The following is a 19,150-nucleotide window of genomic DNA, read 5'->3' on the forward strand; positions in this document are numbered from 1 at the left end:
GGGTGGTAGAAAATGCACCTTCCCCTGCATTCTAATTAATTTTTGTAACTAAATCACCTCAGCTCTGAGTCTAATTAAGGGGGGAGAATTCTGGGATAGAAAACATTTTTAATTGTTTAACAGTAATCATAAATCTAAAATTTTATAATTTTAGTGTGTGAAATTATATTTACCAACTTGAGTTTACATAGTGATAAAACGACTTCCTCTTTTTTCCCATATTTTGCTCATCAAAATGGGCATGTGATTTGTAAGTCTGGGGTGGAAGTAGGTCTAGGAATGATGCTGCATTAAAATTACCATATAAAACTGTTATAACAGAAAATTAATCTCTCTCATTAGTCTACTCAAAGCCTGAAGTACTTTGCATTTCCTGTACCAAAATTACCATCATTATATTTAAGTATAGGCTATAAAAACTGAGTCATCTTTTCTGTCACCGGTCTCATTGGCATCATTTCTCTTGGCACATTCATTTGCTTTCAATGCTACCTGTGTGCTGAGGACTCCCAGACTTTTATCTCCAGCTCAGCTTTCTTCTCTGGTATGGTAAACCGAATGTTCTCAATGAATGTCTGTTGTGGTCAACATTTGTAAGCTGAATTAATACCGTATAATAGCCCCCTAACTGCTCCCCTTCATCTATCTTTGCCACGGGAATCCACTCTCCATTCAGTAGCCTGCGTGGTCTTAAAATGCAAATCTGATCACACCCCTCCTCTCCTGAAACCCTGTGGTGCCTGGAGATGAAACCCTTCATTTCCCTGAGGATGAAGACCAGACAGCTATAGTATATAGTCAACACTATACTCATATCCAATTTTAGTGCAGGAGCCCTGAAAAAGAGACAAAGGTAGTATGTTTCAAGCAAGACTATGGTGTAACACGCAGAATTTCAACATTCCTCGATTGACCTTGGTTATGTCATTGATTATCTGAAATGTAGAGCAGTAGTAAATCGTATCATATGAGATTCACTACTCACTTATATTCTGAACTCCTCTTGTACATGGGTTTAATACTCCTCAAAATGAGTTCTCTACTGCCAAGAATTGTCCTGCTATCAAGTCTCTCATGAATGTATTCCTACCCTTGAATTTAACATTTGGTTCCATAGATGTGGTATGAAAAGGGATTATTCTGTGATATGTTTAACAGTAAGATCTTGTTGAAATACTGGGGAAATCATTGGTTATCTGATCTTCCCCCTGCTCTTTTTGCAAAGTTACAGATTTTCATGATAATATGTCTTTGTTCAAGTCCCACCCACCATAATAGGTGCCAACTCCCCCAGTGAAGTCTCAGTTGTCCTCAACCACGACACCAGCCTTGAATGCCAGGTCAAGGGCACTCCCTTCCCAGTGATTGACTGGTTCAAAGATGGCAAGTGAGTATCTTTTCTGTATTTGTTACAAGGATCCAAGCGATAGGAAATAGATATGTAAACACATGTGGATTTTCTCTCTCTTCATTATTTTACCTCACGGAATATTACTGAATGAACATGACAGAAAAAACAGTATTGCTCAAAGTGGTGTCAAAGTCTTATACATAATACCTTTCATGCTTATGACTTACAAGGCTCTTTATAATCGCTGGGGGTTTTATTTGAGAAACATAGAGGAACTTAAGTCTGTTATGCACTAAATAGCCTGTCCACAAGATAAGAATGAAAAATGGAAAATGTAACATCTAAATGCAGAGGCTAATTTTGCTTTCATGTGGAATTGTTTGAATTATGTAAAAAGCAAATTTGTTTATGACAGTGAGGCGAATACTTAAGCTAGTTCTCTGTACAGGCAGAAAGGAACAACCATGGAAGAGTAGTCAGATGTTTCTTAGACTTCAAGTTCAAGGGCTGCTGAGGGTTGTCCACACTGATGTAACTGCGTGGTTTGTCTTGCTCCTGAGAGTTCATTTCTCACGGCATGGTCACAGTTCATGTACTAGTGTAGTTTCTGACAGCAGGTGTCTAAGACCTAAGTAGCCAAGGGTAAAAATTTGCAGTGTATGATATAAAGGACTGTACGCAAACTTTTTAAAGATCAAGAAGCCAAACAACAGTGTAGAAAAATGTATGGAGGGGTATGAACAGCCAATTAAAAATATATTAGGTAAGCAATAAATGTATTAAAAGGTGCTCACCCTCAATAACTTGGAGAACGTAAACAAAAATCATACAGTTTTATTATTCACAAGTCAGATTGGCAAAAATAAAAAAGTAACATTTGAAAAATATCAAGTGTTGGCTAGAGTGTGGGAAATTAGGATCTAGTATCCTGCTGGAGAGAATGGAAATTGGTGCTATGAAAGGCAGTCGGTTGATATTTATTAAAATGTGGATGCTCCTGTGCTGTCATGGGGCACTTACACTTCCAGCATCTAGGAGCAGGAAGCGGTCCTGGGTGCCCACAGGAAGGCCTTTGTGATACATTCCCTGCAACGCTGTGACTGCAGAAAAGCAAAAACTGCCCAAAGCACCACACTAGGAAAATGGGTAGATAACCCATGGCATGGTCATATTAGGAAACACGGTGCAGCAATTAAAAAGAGGAAGATCACACTATATGTACCAAAACTATCTGCATAGCTATTGTCCAGTGAAAAACAACAAGAACACAATACCCTTTATGTATAAAAAAACGTTAGATTCCTTTAGAAACACATCGATGGGGGAAGATGTTTAGAAAAAGGTGAGACTGATAATGGTGAGAAGTCTTGAGATAAGCCTCACATGAGGGGGAATAAACCAAGGAGGCCTTTTCTTATTATAATGCTTACTTTTTTGCTTGTTTAAATTATTATGTTACTTGCATAATTAACAATCAGTAAAAGTTTTAAAGTTACTTGAATTTGAATAACTGTATCAAGCATTCACTTCCTTAAACAGTTAAAATGCATTGAACTAAGGTATTTTATTTTTTATTCTAGCTTTGGAGAACTTTATACAGAATGTCATACCAAGAAACAGTAAAAATGCTACTGTAGAAAATTAAATGTGTTTCCATTTAATCTTGAAGTCTGACTAGTGGCTTATTAATATAGCAATGCTTCTAACTATTTATCATGTGGTTAACTCACTGCAACTTTTAAAAAACTAGCTATGAATATTCCTAAAAGAAGATCAATGGATTTTAAAGGGATGACTCTTGGGATAGCATAGACTTTAATAACCATGATGTTTCGAGTATTAAATAAAGCTGCTGCCAGTTATATAAAAGTGAGCATTTCATTGTAGTCAGTAAGTGATTCTCTATAGTAGAAAAAACTTCCTAGATAACTGTTTATGAGCTGCTTTTGTCATAAATATCTTTCAGTATTTATGATTATAAAACCATTCATATTTACTATAATATCTACTTTTTAGAAAAGTTGGCGTGGTCATTGCCTTTAGTAAGTAATAACCATTCATTCTAGCCTGAATACTTTTCCAGATATTATAGTGATAATTGGTTTAAAAATAATATTGGTTGACCTGAAGCTCCTATACTCTTTAGTTCTTCTTTTCTAAATGATGGTAGAAATTTTGGCTGTGCAAACCCAAAATAAAAGCAAAACAAAACAAAAACACAACGACCAGAAGAAAAAGAGGAGGGGATGAGTGAATGAAGCAGATAATGACACTGCCCGTTTTCTATTAATATTATTCAACAATGTAAGTTTGAAATGAAGAAACTTTTCATCTTAAAGCGATAATTATCTCACTTTCATTAGAAAAGTAGTTTAATAATTTCAATGTTCTGAGTAGGAGTACTAATCACATCGTATTTTTATTTTTTTTAAATTTATGCTAAAAATTTCAGCTTTGATTTTTAACCTTATATGACATAATGATTTTTGTTGTGATTAGGAAGAGAGGAAACATAGGAAAATGGAAATGGACTCATGGAATAAAATTGTATTTTTTCTAGGCCTTTATTTTTGGGAGATCCTAATATTGAACTTCTAGACAGAGGACAAGTGTTGCATTTAAAGAACACACGAAGAAGTGACAAGGGGCGCTACCAGTGTGCTGTGTCTAATGCAGCAGGCAAGCAAGCCAAGGATATAAAGCTGACTGTCCATAGTAAGTGGGATTTCTTATGCTTTTTATTGGTATCAGTTCTCAGTATAAATTGAAAAGCAGGTTTTACTCTAATGTTAACTTTTCTTTTATTCAGACTGAATAATTTGGAATTCTACCTCCTTTAGAAGAAAGTCTGTCTTTATGTGTTTTAGGCTAGAATGTTGTATCCAATTTTAATGCATTTTACCAGTAAGTATGGATTTTTTCAAGTGGTCTAGTGGTTTTTGTATGACCTCACTTAAGAGGTCACGTATTTCATAATTGGTTAGTATATACATAAACCAAATGTTTATATCCTTAAAGGGATTAAAAAAAGACCCTCTAAAAAGAGCAAAGATGCATGACATAGAATGAAGCTGATGGTATACAAACAACTCAATTACTCTTTTCACTTCATCTTGGCCTTTATCCTGACCACATTGTAATATTTTAAATGCCTTATGTTTGTGGTGTTATTTGCTATTTTCTTCTGGCTGAGTCCCCATCAGAGATATGTAGCCCTCATTTCACTAAAATTTTCGGTATCCCCTGAGGAATACTGTCAAAGTCATTTTACTTTTTACTCACAGAGCCGTAAGGAAGGCATCTGAACTTTATGTGGCAGGTATGAAGCATTAAACAATAGAAAATAAAAGAAGTCAGTAGGTCAGCCATGCTTATTGTGGGTCTACTCACTGCACTAGTTTCTGTGTTTCCATAGTGAATGACACACGGGACCTTCCCACCTAAAGCAGTGACTCTCTGTCGCGTTGCACGCAAAGGCAGAAATGCACATGGTGCCTGAATAAGGGGGAAAATGGAGTAAGAGAAGAGTGAAAAATAAGAGATGGGAAAAATAAAGATGGGGATGGGGGGAACGTGAAAGAAGAAAGGAACTAAAAGAGTGTTTAATAAAGTGGAACCTCGGTTCTCGAACTTAATTCGTACCGAAGGCTGTTCAAGAAACCATTTGTTCGAAAACCGAATCATGTTTCCCCCCCCCCATTAGAAATTATGTCAATTGAATTAATCCATTCAGAACCCCCAAACGATTCCCTGTTTTAACCTTTCTCAAAATATAAATTAAGTTTTCATGAGTCCATATGGATATAAATATATGATTGGATAAATAAATAACTTGGAGAGGAGAGACGAATCTCCCATTTAGAAAATCCCAAATAAATTATATAGGTATTCCCCTCTCAAGGACGTAGAATATCACTTCCTACCCCATAGGTATGAGCTGGGGAGAGGGATTCTCTTCCAAAGAAAAGGGGAAAGGGGGCAACTCTACACTGGAAAAAACAGCCCTGACCTGCTTGTCAAGGTTTCCACCGTCAGGAATAAATGTGCTGATAGTATGTCCCCTGGACCGAGAATGGGACTTTTCCTCTGTGATCCGTCTCCCAAAAACCCATGACAGTCTAACCATAAGAAAAAACATTTCACAATAGCCTATTCTAAAATTTGAAAGTATAATAAAATAATGTGAAGGCACTAAACTTAGGCACATGCCATTTGGTTTCTTTTAAACTGTTGCAATTATAGCACAATCCTGGAGCGAGCACGTTCAGAGTATGCAGCAGTTTTGAGCCACTTGGGTTGTTTTTCCAACAGCAGAGTCCTCAGGTGTGAGAAGCCAGGCATGTGGCTGCTGAATTGTGGAAGATACACATGCAGCCAATTAGATGAGTAAAGTCCAGTGAATGAAGTCTTGGCAATTCAAAAAAAACAAAAAAAGCAAAGAAAACAAAACAAAACTAAGAAGCAAAAGTTGAAGACTGCCCAGCTATTGCCAGCAGCTGGTTCAGAAAGGACTTTAGACCTTTATTATTTCTTGGGGACAGAGCATGAAGTTGTACCACACCTGACATTTTTGCTCCCTTGGCCTGATTTCAAACATTTTTATATCTACTTTAAGTGGCGTTTTGTTTTGTTTTGCTTGTTCGTTAAATGTAACGTTCTTAGTCCTGTAATATGATCTATTGGACTTGAATGAACCCCTGAAACTAAGGCTGTGACTTTCTGCTTTATCTGAAACCCATAAGGAGGGTGATAAAAAATAGACAAAACAGGCAATTAACTCTCAGTAGATAAATCACGGACTTCCTCGATGTCTTTATATTTACTTTGAATGCATTATTTAAACATCTGTAGCATTTAAGATTCTGTGCAGATGGGAAAGCTTAGAAAACTTGTTTCTGTCCTGAAATCCTTTGTAGTTCCACCCAGTATTAAAGGAGGGAATGTCACCACGGAAATATCAGCTTTGATCAACAGCATGATTAAGCTGGAGTGTGAAACTCGGGGACTTCCAGTGCCAGCTGTGACGTGGTATAAGGATGGCCAGCCGATCATATCCAGCTCGCAAGCACTTTATATTGATAAAGGGCAGTTTCTTCATATCCCTCGAGCACAGGTCTCTGATTCAGCCACGTATACGTGTCATGTGAGCAATGTTGCTGGAACTGCTGAAAAGTCCTTCCACGTGGACGTTTATGGTAAGGAATAAATAGGTGCTGTAATCATCCTTTATCTATGGTTTCTAATATGCCAACTTCCAGTTTCTTCACTAATAAAGTCCTGTTGGATCTGCTCATTTTCAATATGCCTGGGTAGGAATTAGAAGAATTCGTCCCATGATTTGGAAAAATATTTGTAAAATCTACCATGAGCAGGAAGCGGTCCGTTCATTGGGCCAACCACTTGCCCGTGGCTCTTGGGGCTACCATACCACTTGTTTTTTATGCAGAAGGTAAATTCGTCATTAGGACTAAGATCATTCCCCACTATTTGGCCCTTCGTAAGCCAGACACAGTAGAGAGTGTCCCACGATATTTAGAATAGTCGTAGATGAACTGAACCAAGCAATTCTTTCCTTAGCTGTCTACGTGGAGATGGGCATTTAGAATTCCTCTTCCATTAGGATTCAAAGAAGTGCCTGAAATATTACTTTTTTCTCGTAGTTCCTCCAGTGATTGAAGGTGACTCGGCTGTACCTCTGCATAAGCAAGTGGTCCTTGCTCACTCACTGACGCTGGAGTGCAAAGCTGGCGGCAACCCTCCGCCAGTCCTCACCTGGTTAAAGGACAGTGTCCCCGTGAAAGCCAGCGACAATATCCGCATAGAAGCTGGTGGGAAGAAACTAGAAATCACCAGTGCCCTGGAAGTCGATCGGGGCCAGTATGTGTGTGTGGCTACCAGTGTGGCAGGAGAAAAGGAAATAAAATATGACGTTGATGTCTTAGGTACGTAAGGATGCCACTATCTATCTGGATTCTCAGATTCATAGCCAAACCTGACTTGTTTATTAAAGTTTTTTTTTTTTTTTCGGTCATGCAGTAATAAAATAATCTTGGAGAAGGTTTAGCTTTCTGTTCATCTCTGGACTGCACATTACTGAGTGGTGGGTTTGTCACCAGAGTCCCAAGATCTAAAATCTCACATAAATCTTCCACTGATTTTGATAGAATACTTTGTAAGTGCATAGGTGCATTTTACATCTATGACAACATCTGACTGCAGTGAGGGAAAACATGGTCTTCTGTCCTGAGCACCATGCTAGACAGCAGGAAACTTTGTCTCTGGGTCTTCAGAGGTCATCTTGGAACCCCAAATCTGACTTCTTTATAAATTGAAGGCTTTTGAACAGAGGCCCAATTATTGAGGTTCCCTTGTATTATTATGATGAAAATAAGCAACATATAATATGAATCAACTTTATATTCAGGTGGCATCAGTAACACCATAGGGCTAGATAATTGAGGAAAATCCAGATGGTGTATTTTTTCTGGTAAACATTTCACTGCATGTTGCGTCTCTGTTGTTTTCCAGTGCCGCCAGCTGTAGAAGGAGGAGAGGAAACATCTTACTTCATAGTGATGGTTAATAACTTACTGGAGCTGGATTGTCAAGTGACAGGATCTCCCCCACCAACTATCATGTAAGGGTTTTGGTATGTCTATTAAATACCTCCCACTTCTTTTTTGAGTGTTTTAGAGCTATCTTGAAAGAGATCCTGTGTCACTAAACAGTGGTTGTATAGGATTACGATCTTTATATTTCTCTTTTAAAAGACACACGCTATAGACAAGGTGGCTTTTAATTGATACTTACAGGGTCCTTAAATCTGCTCAATTAGAGAAATTCCATTGATGCTCTTAGAAATTACAGTTTCAGTTTATAGAAACAGACTATTAAGCAGTATCTGTTAACTCTTCCCAGGGCCCTGAAATGTTTAATAAACAACTAAGTAAAAAGAAATGTACCAGACATATCAGGGAAATAGTTAACATGCATATATGTTTACCAATTCTTTTTTCTCATTTTTTCCTTCACAAAGCATATCTTAAATGCTTATCTTTCATTTCTGAAGTGCTATAGGATATGCAATTAAGGAACCGTCAACTAAGGGAATAAAATACGTTGACATATGATTATAAAACTGTATGGAAAGCGATAACTTATAAGAAAGGAAAAAATATAATGCTCTAAAATTTCAGGGTTTTATTTTACAGATATTTTAGGATTGTGTTCATTTTGCTAGTTAGTATTATTTAAATGTTTCAAGGGAATAATATTTAGGAACATTTGCCTGCTTTTGTAACTTAACGTTAATAGATGAATGACGAATTCAACACATAGTTACTGGGTTCCAACAATATGCCAACTTCTGTGTTAGACCGGGGTTCTTTTTTTTCCTTTCCCCATGTACAGTTTATTTTATAAAGTGATAAAATAGGAAATTATGCAAATGCATAATTGAGAATTTATATATGTATATGTATAAAAATGTAATATATAAATAAATTTAGTTCCTCCAAGACACACACACACACACACGCACACACCCATACACACACACACATATGAAGATATACATATATATTCCAGGAACTTAATTATTTAAAATATATATCCATACTGCTTTTTGACTTGTTTCTATAGGTGGCTGAAGGATGGCCAGCTAATCGATGAAAGGGATGGATTCAAGATTTTACTAAATGGCCGCAAACTGGTCATTGCCCAGGCCCAAGTGTCAGATACAGGCCTTTATCGGTGTGTGGCAACCAACACTGCTGGAGACCACAGGAAGGAGTTTGAAGTGACTGTTCATGGTAGGCTGAAGAAGGGCAAGAGCATTACATTTAAAATTAATTTTTGTGTTGTTTCATTATCTAATTATCAAATTGTAGCTCTGGATAAATCTTGAGGTGTGGAAGTAATGTAAAGAATGTGAATGTGTGCCTTGGCCCACGTGGCTCAGTTGGTCAGGCATCGTCCCATGCACTGAAAGGCTGCTGGTTCGATCCCTGGTCAGGGCTCATGCCTGAGTTGCAGGCTCAATCCTTGGTAGGAGGCATGCAGGAGGCAGCCAGTCGATGTTTTGCTCTCATATTGCTGTTTCTCTCTCCCTCTCCCTTCCTCTCTCTCTAAAAACCACTTTTTAAAAAATGTGAATTTGCCCTCAGTTGGCTGGAGCTTCATCCCGTATACCACCTAAAGGTTGCAGGTTCGATCCCTGGTTGGTTGTGTATGGGAGGCAACCAATCTATATTTTTCTCTCACATTGATGTTTCTCCCCCCCCACTCCTCTCTCTCTAAAATCAATGAAAACATATCTTTAAGTGAGGATTAAAAAAAGAAAGAATGTGAATTTGAATTAAATAAAGGTAGATTTTAAGTCACTTTATTAACACAGGGACTTACCCAAGAGATACCACGTGAATGAGCGTAGACAGAAGTTAAATGGCAGGAAGTGTGTTCTGCATAGAATGCCAGGGTCTGAGGAAGTAGACCAAGTAAGATAAAAGAGGTAGGCAGAAAATTCCAAGTAAAAGGGTTATGTCAGCATGGGAGAGTTTAGCCAAAACAGGAGGGAGTGTGAATAGAGTCATTTCCAGAAATGGAAGCTGAGGATGTTATGCAGGATCCAGGGCACGCACGTGCATTCACAAAACTGGCACAATCGTGTTAAAACCATTAAGGCGGCGACAGAAGCAGCTTTCTGCCAGGTTATTATGTGTCTCTCCTGCCAGCAGAGCTTGGGAAGGAGGGACTGGAACGAGAAACGGGAGAGCCATTTGGAAGCCACCGCAGAGGTTTCTATGAATGTCAGGTTCATTTTCCCCTCTGTCTATGCAGACTTTTCCCCCCGCTTTTTCAGTCCTGTGATGGAATATAGCCGTCCTGTTTCTCAGTCTTAGTTCCAGTTTCCGGGGGAGGGGGTCTGGCAGGGCCAGCTTAAATCAAGTGACCGTCCTGGGTTCAATCAGCCTGGCTGGGGCAGAGTCACGCACTATAAATCTGGGTACTGGAACCTCACCTGATTGACTGAGAGAGTTCGTGGGAAGGGAGGGTCATAATAGACTGGGAAGACACGCCAAAAGGTGGAAACCAAACATGGGATTGCAGCTGCTGCAAATATATTTTACTCAGTTTTTGGAGAATTAGAGAGTTATAATTAAGAAATAAGTACTCCCTAAAATATAAATTAAGTCCATGGGATAAAATTATTTCACCCTTTGTTTACATTTTTAAAGTTTCAGGTGGTTTTGCACACAGATTTTTAAGTGTCTGACCCCACTGATTATGGTTTTTGTTTCCTCCCTTCCTTTCTTCCTTCCTATTTTCTTCTTCTTTTTTTTAAATCTAGTTCCTCCAACAATCAAATCCTCAGGCCTTTCTGAGAGAGCTGTAGTGAAATACAAGCCAGTCACCTTACAGTGCATAGCCAATGGCATTCCCAATCCATCCCTCACATGGTTGAAAGATGGCCAGCCTGTGAACACTGCCCAAGGAAACTTCAAAGTAAGTATAACTACTAGTGAGCCCCAAATGAGAAGGCTACATAGATCTTCCTGTAGTACCACATACTTCTTTCCTAATTATAGATTTTCCTGTTGTATTTTGCAGAAAATTTATTAAAACAATATGTGTTTTCCTTAGCTTTTTTTTAGAATTTAACTTAATGCTTTCATATGAAGAATGGAATTAGTTAAAGACTAATAACCTTAACAATGATATCAGTTTTTAACCTATCAGTGGGTACTCTTATTATTTTGATTGATGGCTGTCTTAACTATTGAAAAAATGGTGTTTTGTGGATGAAAAATGTTCATCAATACCAAGAGTATCCCCAATATGTTCATCATAAACTAAGATTAAGGTAAAGTCACATCTATATAAACCTAGCTGAAATTTCTTGAAAAACGTACTTTAACCAGTTTATAAACTTCAGGAGGGCAGAGATTCAATCTCTGAATAAATTCACTTCTGTATCCTTCATCCTGAATATAGTCCCTGACATAACTGTATCTCAGTACATATTTGTTAAATTGATAGATACATAGATTTCAAACCCAGGTAATTTAAAAGATGCATTTAAAATCCAGATTAATAGATATTGCTACTAGGTTCAAGTTAATTGATTAATGTGCGCATGAACTTCACTTGTAGTAAGTTTTCAACAAGGAGGGATGTGCTGAGTTCTTGTCTCAGTACAAACGGTGGATATTTGTTCATTTATCACTCCCATTCCAAATCCAGTGGAACGAGTCTTACACTTTGGCGAGTGAAAGATTCAGCATGTAGCCTTCACACACAGTGCAGGTAAACAACTGTTTACTGGAAATAGATATTTACCACATAATCATAAATAGTATAATTGCAAAGTGTACTGAGTAATTTTAAGAGAAAATAAAGAGAGGTATGACAACGGAAAATGAGGGAAGCCTTTAAGTATGAGAGTAATTTGTGGAGAAAGCCTTTGAGCAGAGATCTGAAGAATACGTAGGAGTTAACTGGGTGAATTAATGGAAGAGAAATGGAAGGGTGTTTCAGAAATGGAAGGGTGTGCTCACAGGCAAACAACTAAAGGAAAGGAGACGATGACACCTCCTGAGGACCTGAAGCAACCAGTGGAGTGAGGAACAGAGAGCAGAGATGGGGTGGTATTACGGAGGACCAGAGGGCAGGTAGGAGGCATTTAAGTAATATTAATATTATTTCCACTTCAAAGCAATGGGAGCTCTTTGAAGGGTTTTAAGAGAGGAGAGACATGATCAGGTTTGCATTTTAAGTAGTTACCCAGGCTCCTTTTGGAGAATGAGTTGAAGGATCAAGAGTAGATATGTGGCCCGGTGGGCATGGCTCCGCGGTTGAGCATCAACCTGAGACCCAGGAGATCTCGGTTCAATTTCTGGTCAGGGCACATGCCCAGGTTTCGGGCTTGACCCCCAGCAGGGGGAGTGCAGGAGGCAGCCGATCAATGACTCTCTCATCATTGATGTTTCTGTCTCTCTCCCCCTCTCCCTTCCTGTCTCTGAAATCAATAAAGATATTAAAAAAAAAAAAAGTAGATATGTGGAAATCAATTAGGATTTATTTGTGTAGGAGAGAGAAAAGATAGAAATTTAGATTCACATCTTGGCCGTAGAGATGAGGGTACATATTAGATTTGAGAGTTATTTATTGGGTATATCATTAGGGTTCAGTGATAGATTGCTTATGAAAGGTGAGAGAGAGGGAAGCACCAAGGAAAACTCATAGGAACCTAACCTACACAAATGCATAGACTGTCATGACATTCAGTGAGATAAGAGACTCTGGAGGACAAGTTTGAGGGGGGGAAAACTGTGATTTGAGTTTTAGACTTTGGGGGTTGAGATGACTTTGAAATAAAGTAATGAAAATGTGAGGTAGACCATTGAATATGTGGTCCTGGAACTCAAAGGAGAGCTCTGGCTGGAGATGCTGACACAGAAATGATATTTGAAACTGCGGTCACGGTTGAGTTTATTTAATGAGAGAATAAAGGGTAAGAAATAGGAGAGAGAACTGACCCAGTTCAGAGGCATAAGAAATTATGGATGTAAAGGCCACGTGCAACAGTCCAGAAGTGAATATAGACATGTGAATGTGCTGCTTAACATGTTTAGTACATATGGCTGGAGAAATGGGGGAGTTTACGTGGGAGCTTATGGAGGTCCCACTTGGGGTCAGAATGTGGTATGCCTGGAGGGCTGTGATGAGCTGGGGTTTCATTCTGGGCAAAGTAGGGAGCCATGAACGAGCTTTGAGGGAGGACTGGTAAAAGGATCAAATTTTCATTGTGGACAAATTATTCTGGCAACGGTATGCAAGATAGATGAACAGTTTGGGAGGTTGGAGACACTGGAATATAAATTAAGCTATTATAATCCCACAGTGGCTGTGAGAATGGAAAATCGGGGATCTGAGAAACATGGAGTAGTATAATTAATAGGAGAGTCATAGTGGGCTCCAAAACCCAGCCAACTGGGAGAGAGAGCGGGTGCCATTAAACAAGATTGGAAACATGCAGTGGGAAGTCGGGTTAGAGACACAGGAAACGGTCCTAAGCTTTGTTTTGGACATGCTAAGTGCTGTGTGCTAACCTGTCCAGCAGATAGCTGGAACCACAAGTGCTGAGCTCAGGAGAGAAGTGGAGGCCAATGCTGTAAATTTAGGTGTCTGCACAGGATTGTTCACTGAAGCCAAGGGTTTGGCTGAAGACGGTCAGAAAATTAAGTTTCCTCTTTATGGGACAGGAGGAGGAAGCAGATTCTGTCAAGTCAACTGAGGAAGTCAGAGAATGAGAACAGGGAAAATGCTGTGTCTTGTCATCAATACCCAGAAAGTAGAGTGACTCAAGGAAAAGGTGGTCAGTCAGCAACGCCAAGTGCTCTAGATGATGAGAGGACAGTGTGAGCTCCCTACATGGGCATCTGGGTATTGTCATTGGAAGTCGCTGGTAGCCTCTGAGAAACAGTTTCAAACAGTAACCACTGAATCACTGCTTCCAAAATGATGGAGGACAGTTGCACTGAGTTTAAGAGGGAAGTTAGGAAAAACAGGAAAAAATTTATCTGCATTTTCATGACTTACACTTTATAATTTTTATTGTTTTTTCTGGCCCCCATGACCATTTAATCAAAAAAGATTGTTGTTTTAAAACTATTTATGAAGTGTTATATAAATGTGACCATGTTTTCTCGAATAGCTTAAATTTTAATCACATAACTCATAGTGCTAAAGTCTTTTATTCAGTGGAGTTTTATGACTCTACCAGCAGGCTGGCCTAAGGTTATTTTGTGTTTTCCAATGAATAAGAAAAGCCTTTTAATCAAATGAGTCTCTTTTCTTGTGCATGATGAAGTGATCTGGCTCTAATCGTTTAAGAGAAAATTGAGACACTGGCATAAAAATATAATTAGATGTTACAAAGTTAAGTGAGTTTGTCTATCTCCACAAAGGTTTTCAAGTCCAAGGGTAAAGTACCAAATGCTGCCATGCTTTCTGCTCCCAATTAGATACAGTCTTCTGGTCGCGTTCTACAAATTGCCAAAACCCTGATGGAAGATGCTGGCAAGTACACATGTGTGGCCACCAATGCGGCTGGGGAAGCACAGCAGCACATTCAACTGCATGTGCACGGTAATGCCATTCCCATGTCTTAACAAAAGAATATTTCTTTGCCTTTTCTTTTTTAAACACAGTGGGGCTCATTTTTATTGAATTACACTGTAAAAAAAACCACAAGTGTTTATTTTAGTCTGTATTAAAAAACTTAGTGTAGTTTTTTTTTTTTTTTTACATTATTGTAATTATAATTGCTTGTATTAAGATCTTTAGTTTTCAGGTTGACAAATAGGATATGCCAGGGCTGATAAATAAACACACTACCCTGTGGTTGAAAGTATTTGAATTCTGTTGGTAACTTTCTGCAGACAACTTTTGTTGAAAAGGCAGAAGTTGCAAGGTTGTTCATAGGATGTTCTGTGATCTCCTTGCCTGTAAGAGGGATTTTGTGAGTAGAAGCTAGCCTTGAGGCAGGATCTTCTCTCATGGTGGCTGTGGTATGGCTCATGAATAGTACAGCTTCAGAGTAAACCTGAAAGACTACTGACCTTGAATGTAAGACTTTGATCTCTGGAGGGTCATCAGAAAGAGCCAAGAAATATAGACTTGGACTTGCCTAAATCATCCAAGGATATTTGCAGAGAGCTATTCAAGATCTCTACCAAACATTGTTCATTTTCTCTAATATCTAATTGCTGTTAAATCATTCATTCATTCACTTCACATTTACTAAACAATTTAACCTAAAAGAATGACCCAGCACCTACTTTAATTCCAGGTACATAGTAGGCAGTTGGTAAATATTTAATAAACGAAAGAGTAAATAGTAAGTAAAAAAATTAGAACATTGAATTCTTCTAATCTATTTCTTTACATGTTTTATTTTATTTTAAAAGATCCAAATCATCAGTTCCCTAAATGTTTCCAATAAACCAATTTATTCTTCCCCCGGTTTCCCAAAGATGAACACCTAAGCTATGGATGTTATACACACAAACCATGTTCCTGAAGGAGGACCTTTAAAGACCAGCGTCTGATTGTAACCATCTTGGAATTGGCTCACCATGCTTGAGGCTTTGGTGACAGGCTAACCCTACTCTCCCTTAAATTGCCTTGAATTTACCTTGTTCCTCGTAAGGCCTAATCTCTCTCCCTAGTGCTCGTTGGCAGCCGTCTCCAGCAGACTCAGACCTCCACTTCCATCTAAGAGTATGTTGGGGTGAACTTGCCCTATTTTCCCCATTTTTCTAGCCTGAGGCTCCATTTCTCCTCCTTGTATAGGCTGTTGATCTTCTCTGTTCCAACATTTCACTCCTTATCTGGTCTCCATTGGCTAAGAGGAAGCAGTTAAGTGGGATAGCTTGTTACGGTGGCGTCATCTCATGCACTGGGGTCCAGCTCACTTTGGTGTAAATTCTGTGCTAACCATGATCTAAGTAACCTTGAACAAACCATTTATTTTCTATGACTACCTGACTTGTGGCATGCTTTTGAAGATTAGAGGTGTTAGGTATAAAATATCTCCCACTTCTACTCTCTCAGTTTATCAAAAAGAAAGATGTTTTTGTACTCAAGAATGACTTTAAAAATACTTAAATGATGACTCTGTAGTGAAGAACAGAGTGTATGTCTCCAGAACCAGGAAGAACTGAACTTTATTGTTTGGGGTACCCAAACTTTAATGTTCGTAAAGATCGTACATATTGCATGTTAAAGATACAGCTTCCTGGGCCCAGCCCCAGATCTTCTGAAACAGTATCTCTGGTGCAAGTGGTCTGTGTGATGTTACTTGGAGCAACATTGGCCCAAACCCTGAAGACTGGCCTAGAGTCTCCCTAGTGTAGTCAAGAATGACTGATAACCAAAGTCCGGGAAAGAAAGCAAGCATCCCATCAAATCCAGAGCAATAACAGAATAGAAAAAAGAGTCAATGCCTAGGAAAACATAAGTCTATAAACCTAGGGTCTGATTATGGTAACAAAATGTCTGTTAGCAGGAGATGGAATTAGGGTACACACAGTTACATGGAAAATCATCAGGGAGTGGCAGACCAAGCTTGAAGACGTGGGTCAATGTGAGAAGAAAGAAACAGAAGGTGAGTCATTGTAAGGATTTATTAAAAACCACCAAGTCAGATGAAGAATATAAAACCATCTTCTTGATGTGAATCACAAATAGAATAGAGATAAGGTACAGTACCAGCTAAAAATGTTTCATTCAATACCATCTTGACTTGTCTGGATCACAGCCCATCAGCCTGAATGAGGAATCAATAATAAAGTGAGCTTTTAATTTAATACTTATTGTGATCAATCTTGAGAAAGTAGTTGGCTAAGTAAATGTGACAGGAATCTGGACGGAAAGCTGGAATGTCATCTCGGCACTCATGACAGCAATATTGTGCTGAATACAAATGACCCTAAATCTGATCTGTCTTCTTCAGATCTGTCACTTGTATTATGAACTTCAGCGAGAATTGGAGATACTAAAGAAGGGTAGGAATTTCTAAGGGATTAGTTGATGACAGATCTCAAAAAGATCTCAGAGGTTAAAATGACAAGTTAATCTGATGTGGGAAACCACGTAAGAACAGGGTGGAGAAGAGGGGCTTAAAGACACCATGCATTGAAATAATAGATGTATTAATGGCTTTCTTCAATTACTGTACATATGGCAATTCAGTTTCGTAATAAAGTTAATCAATCTTAGATGTCAGTAATAGAAGCTTATGGTATGAAAAAGGAGAATTGATTCTATTATACTCTTCCTCCTGGAATGCTTCCAAAGTAATATATCTAATTCTGTTACTGTATATTAAAAGGGATATTGAAAAATCTGTAAGGAAGCAGATAGCCTTTAATTTAGTTCATTTATTAATCTATTTAAGCAATTCTATAGTTGCCTTTTCAGTTGGGGTTTGCCTTTATCCTAACCTTTATTTGGGAGGTAACACATTCAGCAAAAGAGCATTTATGACAAATGTCATCCAAAAGTGTTCAGTCCTAACAAACTCAGCCTCCCAGTTGTTTAATATCTTTCTTATAAAAAAGATCGTAGACGCTTCTGTTCTTCTCAAGCATGGAAAAAAGTCTTTCTAAAAGGTGAAGTAAGGGTGCATGGCCTCCTGGACTGGAAGACCAAGACATGATCATGAGAAAAGGGACGTTCTCATGACCCCCTGGGTTTTTCAGGAGCGTTCTCTGCAGTACAGAAGGCAGCGACTCTCAGTAGGTGGTCCTTTTGTTCATCAAGGTTTCCTAATTTTGGAAGTTCTAATTCTCTAGACCAAACTGTGAAATTCTATCTAACCCTCAGGTATTTGCCAAGTAAGACAGATGTTTCCACACACAAACGATAATATGGGGTCTAATGGCTCAAGCATTTATTTCATCTGCACTTAATTATTTCCTAGGAAAAATCAGCCGTGGTAAAACACCCAGAAGTCTAATGTTGTGGATAAAAGCATGGGCTTTGAATTGGGTTCATAGACTGCCAAGTGATATCTGTAGAACAGTGCTTTTCGATGTTAAATGTTTGAGAGTTCAGTTTCCTCATCTGTAAAATTGGATGACAGTTGTCATAAAGGCTCATTTGCTGAATGTGTTACCCCAAAAATAAAGGTTGGGATAAAAACAAATCCTAACTGAAAAGGCAACTATAGAATTGCTTAAGTAAATTAATAAATGAACTAAATTAAAGGATAGCTGCTTCCTTATAGATTTTTCAATATTCCTTTTAATATACAGTAACAGAATTAATGAAAATGCCATAATCAGGGAGGTTGGTGAAGATTAAATGAAAGACTATGCATGAAAAGCTCAGCCTGGCGTTTGGTTCCTATTCGTCATCTGTAAATGGTAGCCGAACCACTGTTTGGGCCAAACACATATTTGGCTTTTTGCCCCTCTCACCGCACCAACGTTTTAACAAATATATCTAAAGCCCTTTACTGTTGGCCAGGAACAGTCTGGGAGCTGTATTAGTTGTCTGGTGAAAACATTAATGGAGCACCCCTTCATTTAATTTTATTATTTTAAAGTATTTGCTTGGCTAACATCTGCTAACACCCACTTAAAAAAGGTTTCTCTATCGTTTCTGTGTTTTACTTACTAACTCACTTGTGGCCTCAAAGAGACTTGGGAATATTGTAGGGGGAACATTTTTTTTCTTAATGCGTCACTTTAGTTCAGGACTCTACTGTTCTGTTTTTTCAGTGTAGATGAATTTATTACTCTATCGTAATTTTGGTGGTTAAGGAGGGTTAACTCATCCATATTACTTTTAGATCAGTTATGTATTAATTCAAATTTAACCAAGACTTGAAAAAGTCAATTCATGCCTTTGAGTGATTGAAATAATAGGCAGAATCTAGCCTCCGATGTGTCCAGAAGAAGGTACTGTGGTTTTGGCGTGATACGGTTTTGGAAGAAGGAAGATAGTGGAAAAAACCAACAATGTGAATGGAATTCAACCTCCTGCTTGGAGAATGCAGACATTTTCTCATTTGTAACATAACATAATGTTACCTTACTAATGCTTCTGTCTAGAAAAGTGTTCCACTGAATTCAAATTGCAAGACTATCCTTTTAAACCCTCCAAGGGAATAATTGAATTTATATTTGTATTTACATTTTACCTAAAAATGTCCCAGCACCATGTGTTGAGAAGACTATTTTTCCCCCTGCTGAATGGACTTGGCACTCTTTTTGGAAATTATTTGACTTT

General features: G+C 38.3%; 1 protein-coding gene across 1 annotated transcript in view; it reads left to right on the forward strand.

The window, feature by feature from the left end:
- The window catches only part of HMCN1 (hemicentin 1), a 344,699-nt gene that overhangs the window by 193,977 nt on the left and 131,572 nt on the right, over window positions 1-19,150 (forward strand). The window contains exons 29-36 of the mRNA XM_081121757.1: window positions 1,261-1,387; window positions 3,912-4,066; window positions 6,268-6,546; window positions 7,012-7,293; window positions 7,880-7,988; window positions 8,993-9,162; window positions 10,701-10,855; window positions 14,377-14,500. Of these exons, the coding sequence (XP_080977883.1) occupies window positions 1,261-1,387; window positions 3,912-4,066; window positions 6,268-6,546; window positions 7,012-7,293; window positions 7,880-7,988; window positions 8,993-9,162; window positions 10,701-10,855; window positions 14,377-14,500 (1,401 nt within the window). The remainder of the gene's footprint in view (window positions 1-1,260; window positions 1,388-3,911; window positions 4,067-6,267; window positions 6,547-7,011; window positions 7,294-7,879; window positions 7,989-8,992; window positions 9,163-10,700; window positions 10,856-14,376; window positions 14,501-19,150) is intronic.

The sequence above is a fragment of the Miniopterus schreibersii genome, assembly GCF_964146895.1.
Source record: "Miniopterus schreibersii genome assembly, chromosome: 19".
NCBI lineage: Eukaryota > Metazoa > Chordata > Mammalia > Chiroptera > Miniopteridae > Miniopterus > Miniopterus schreibersii.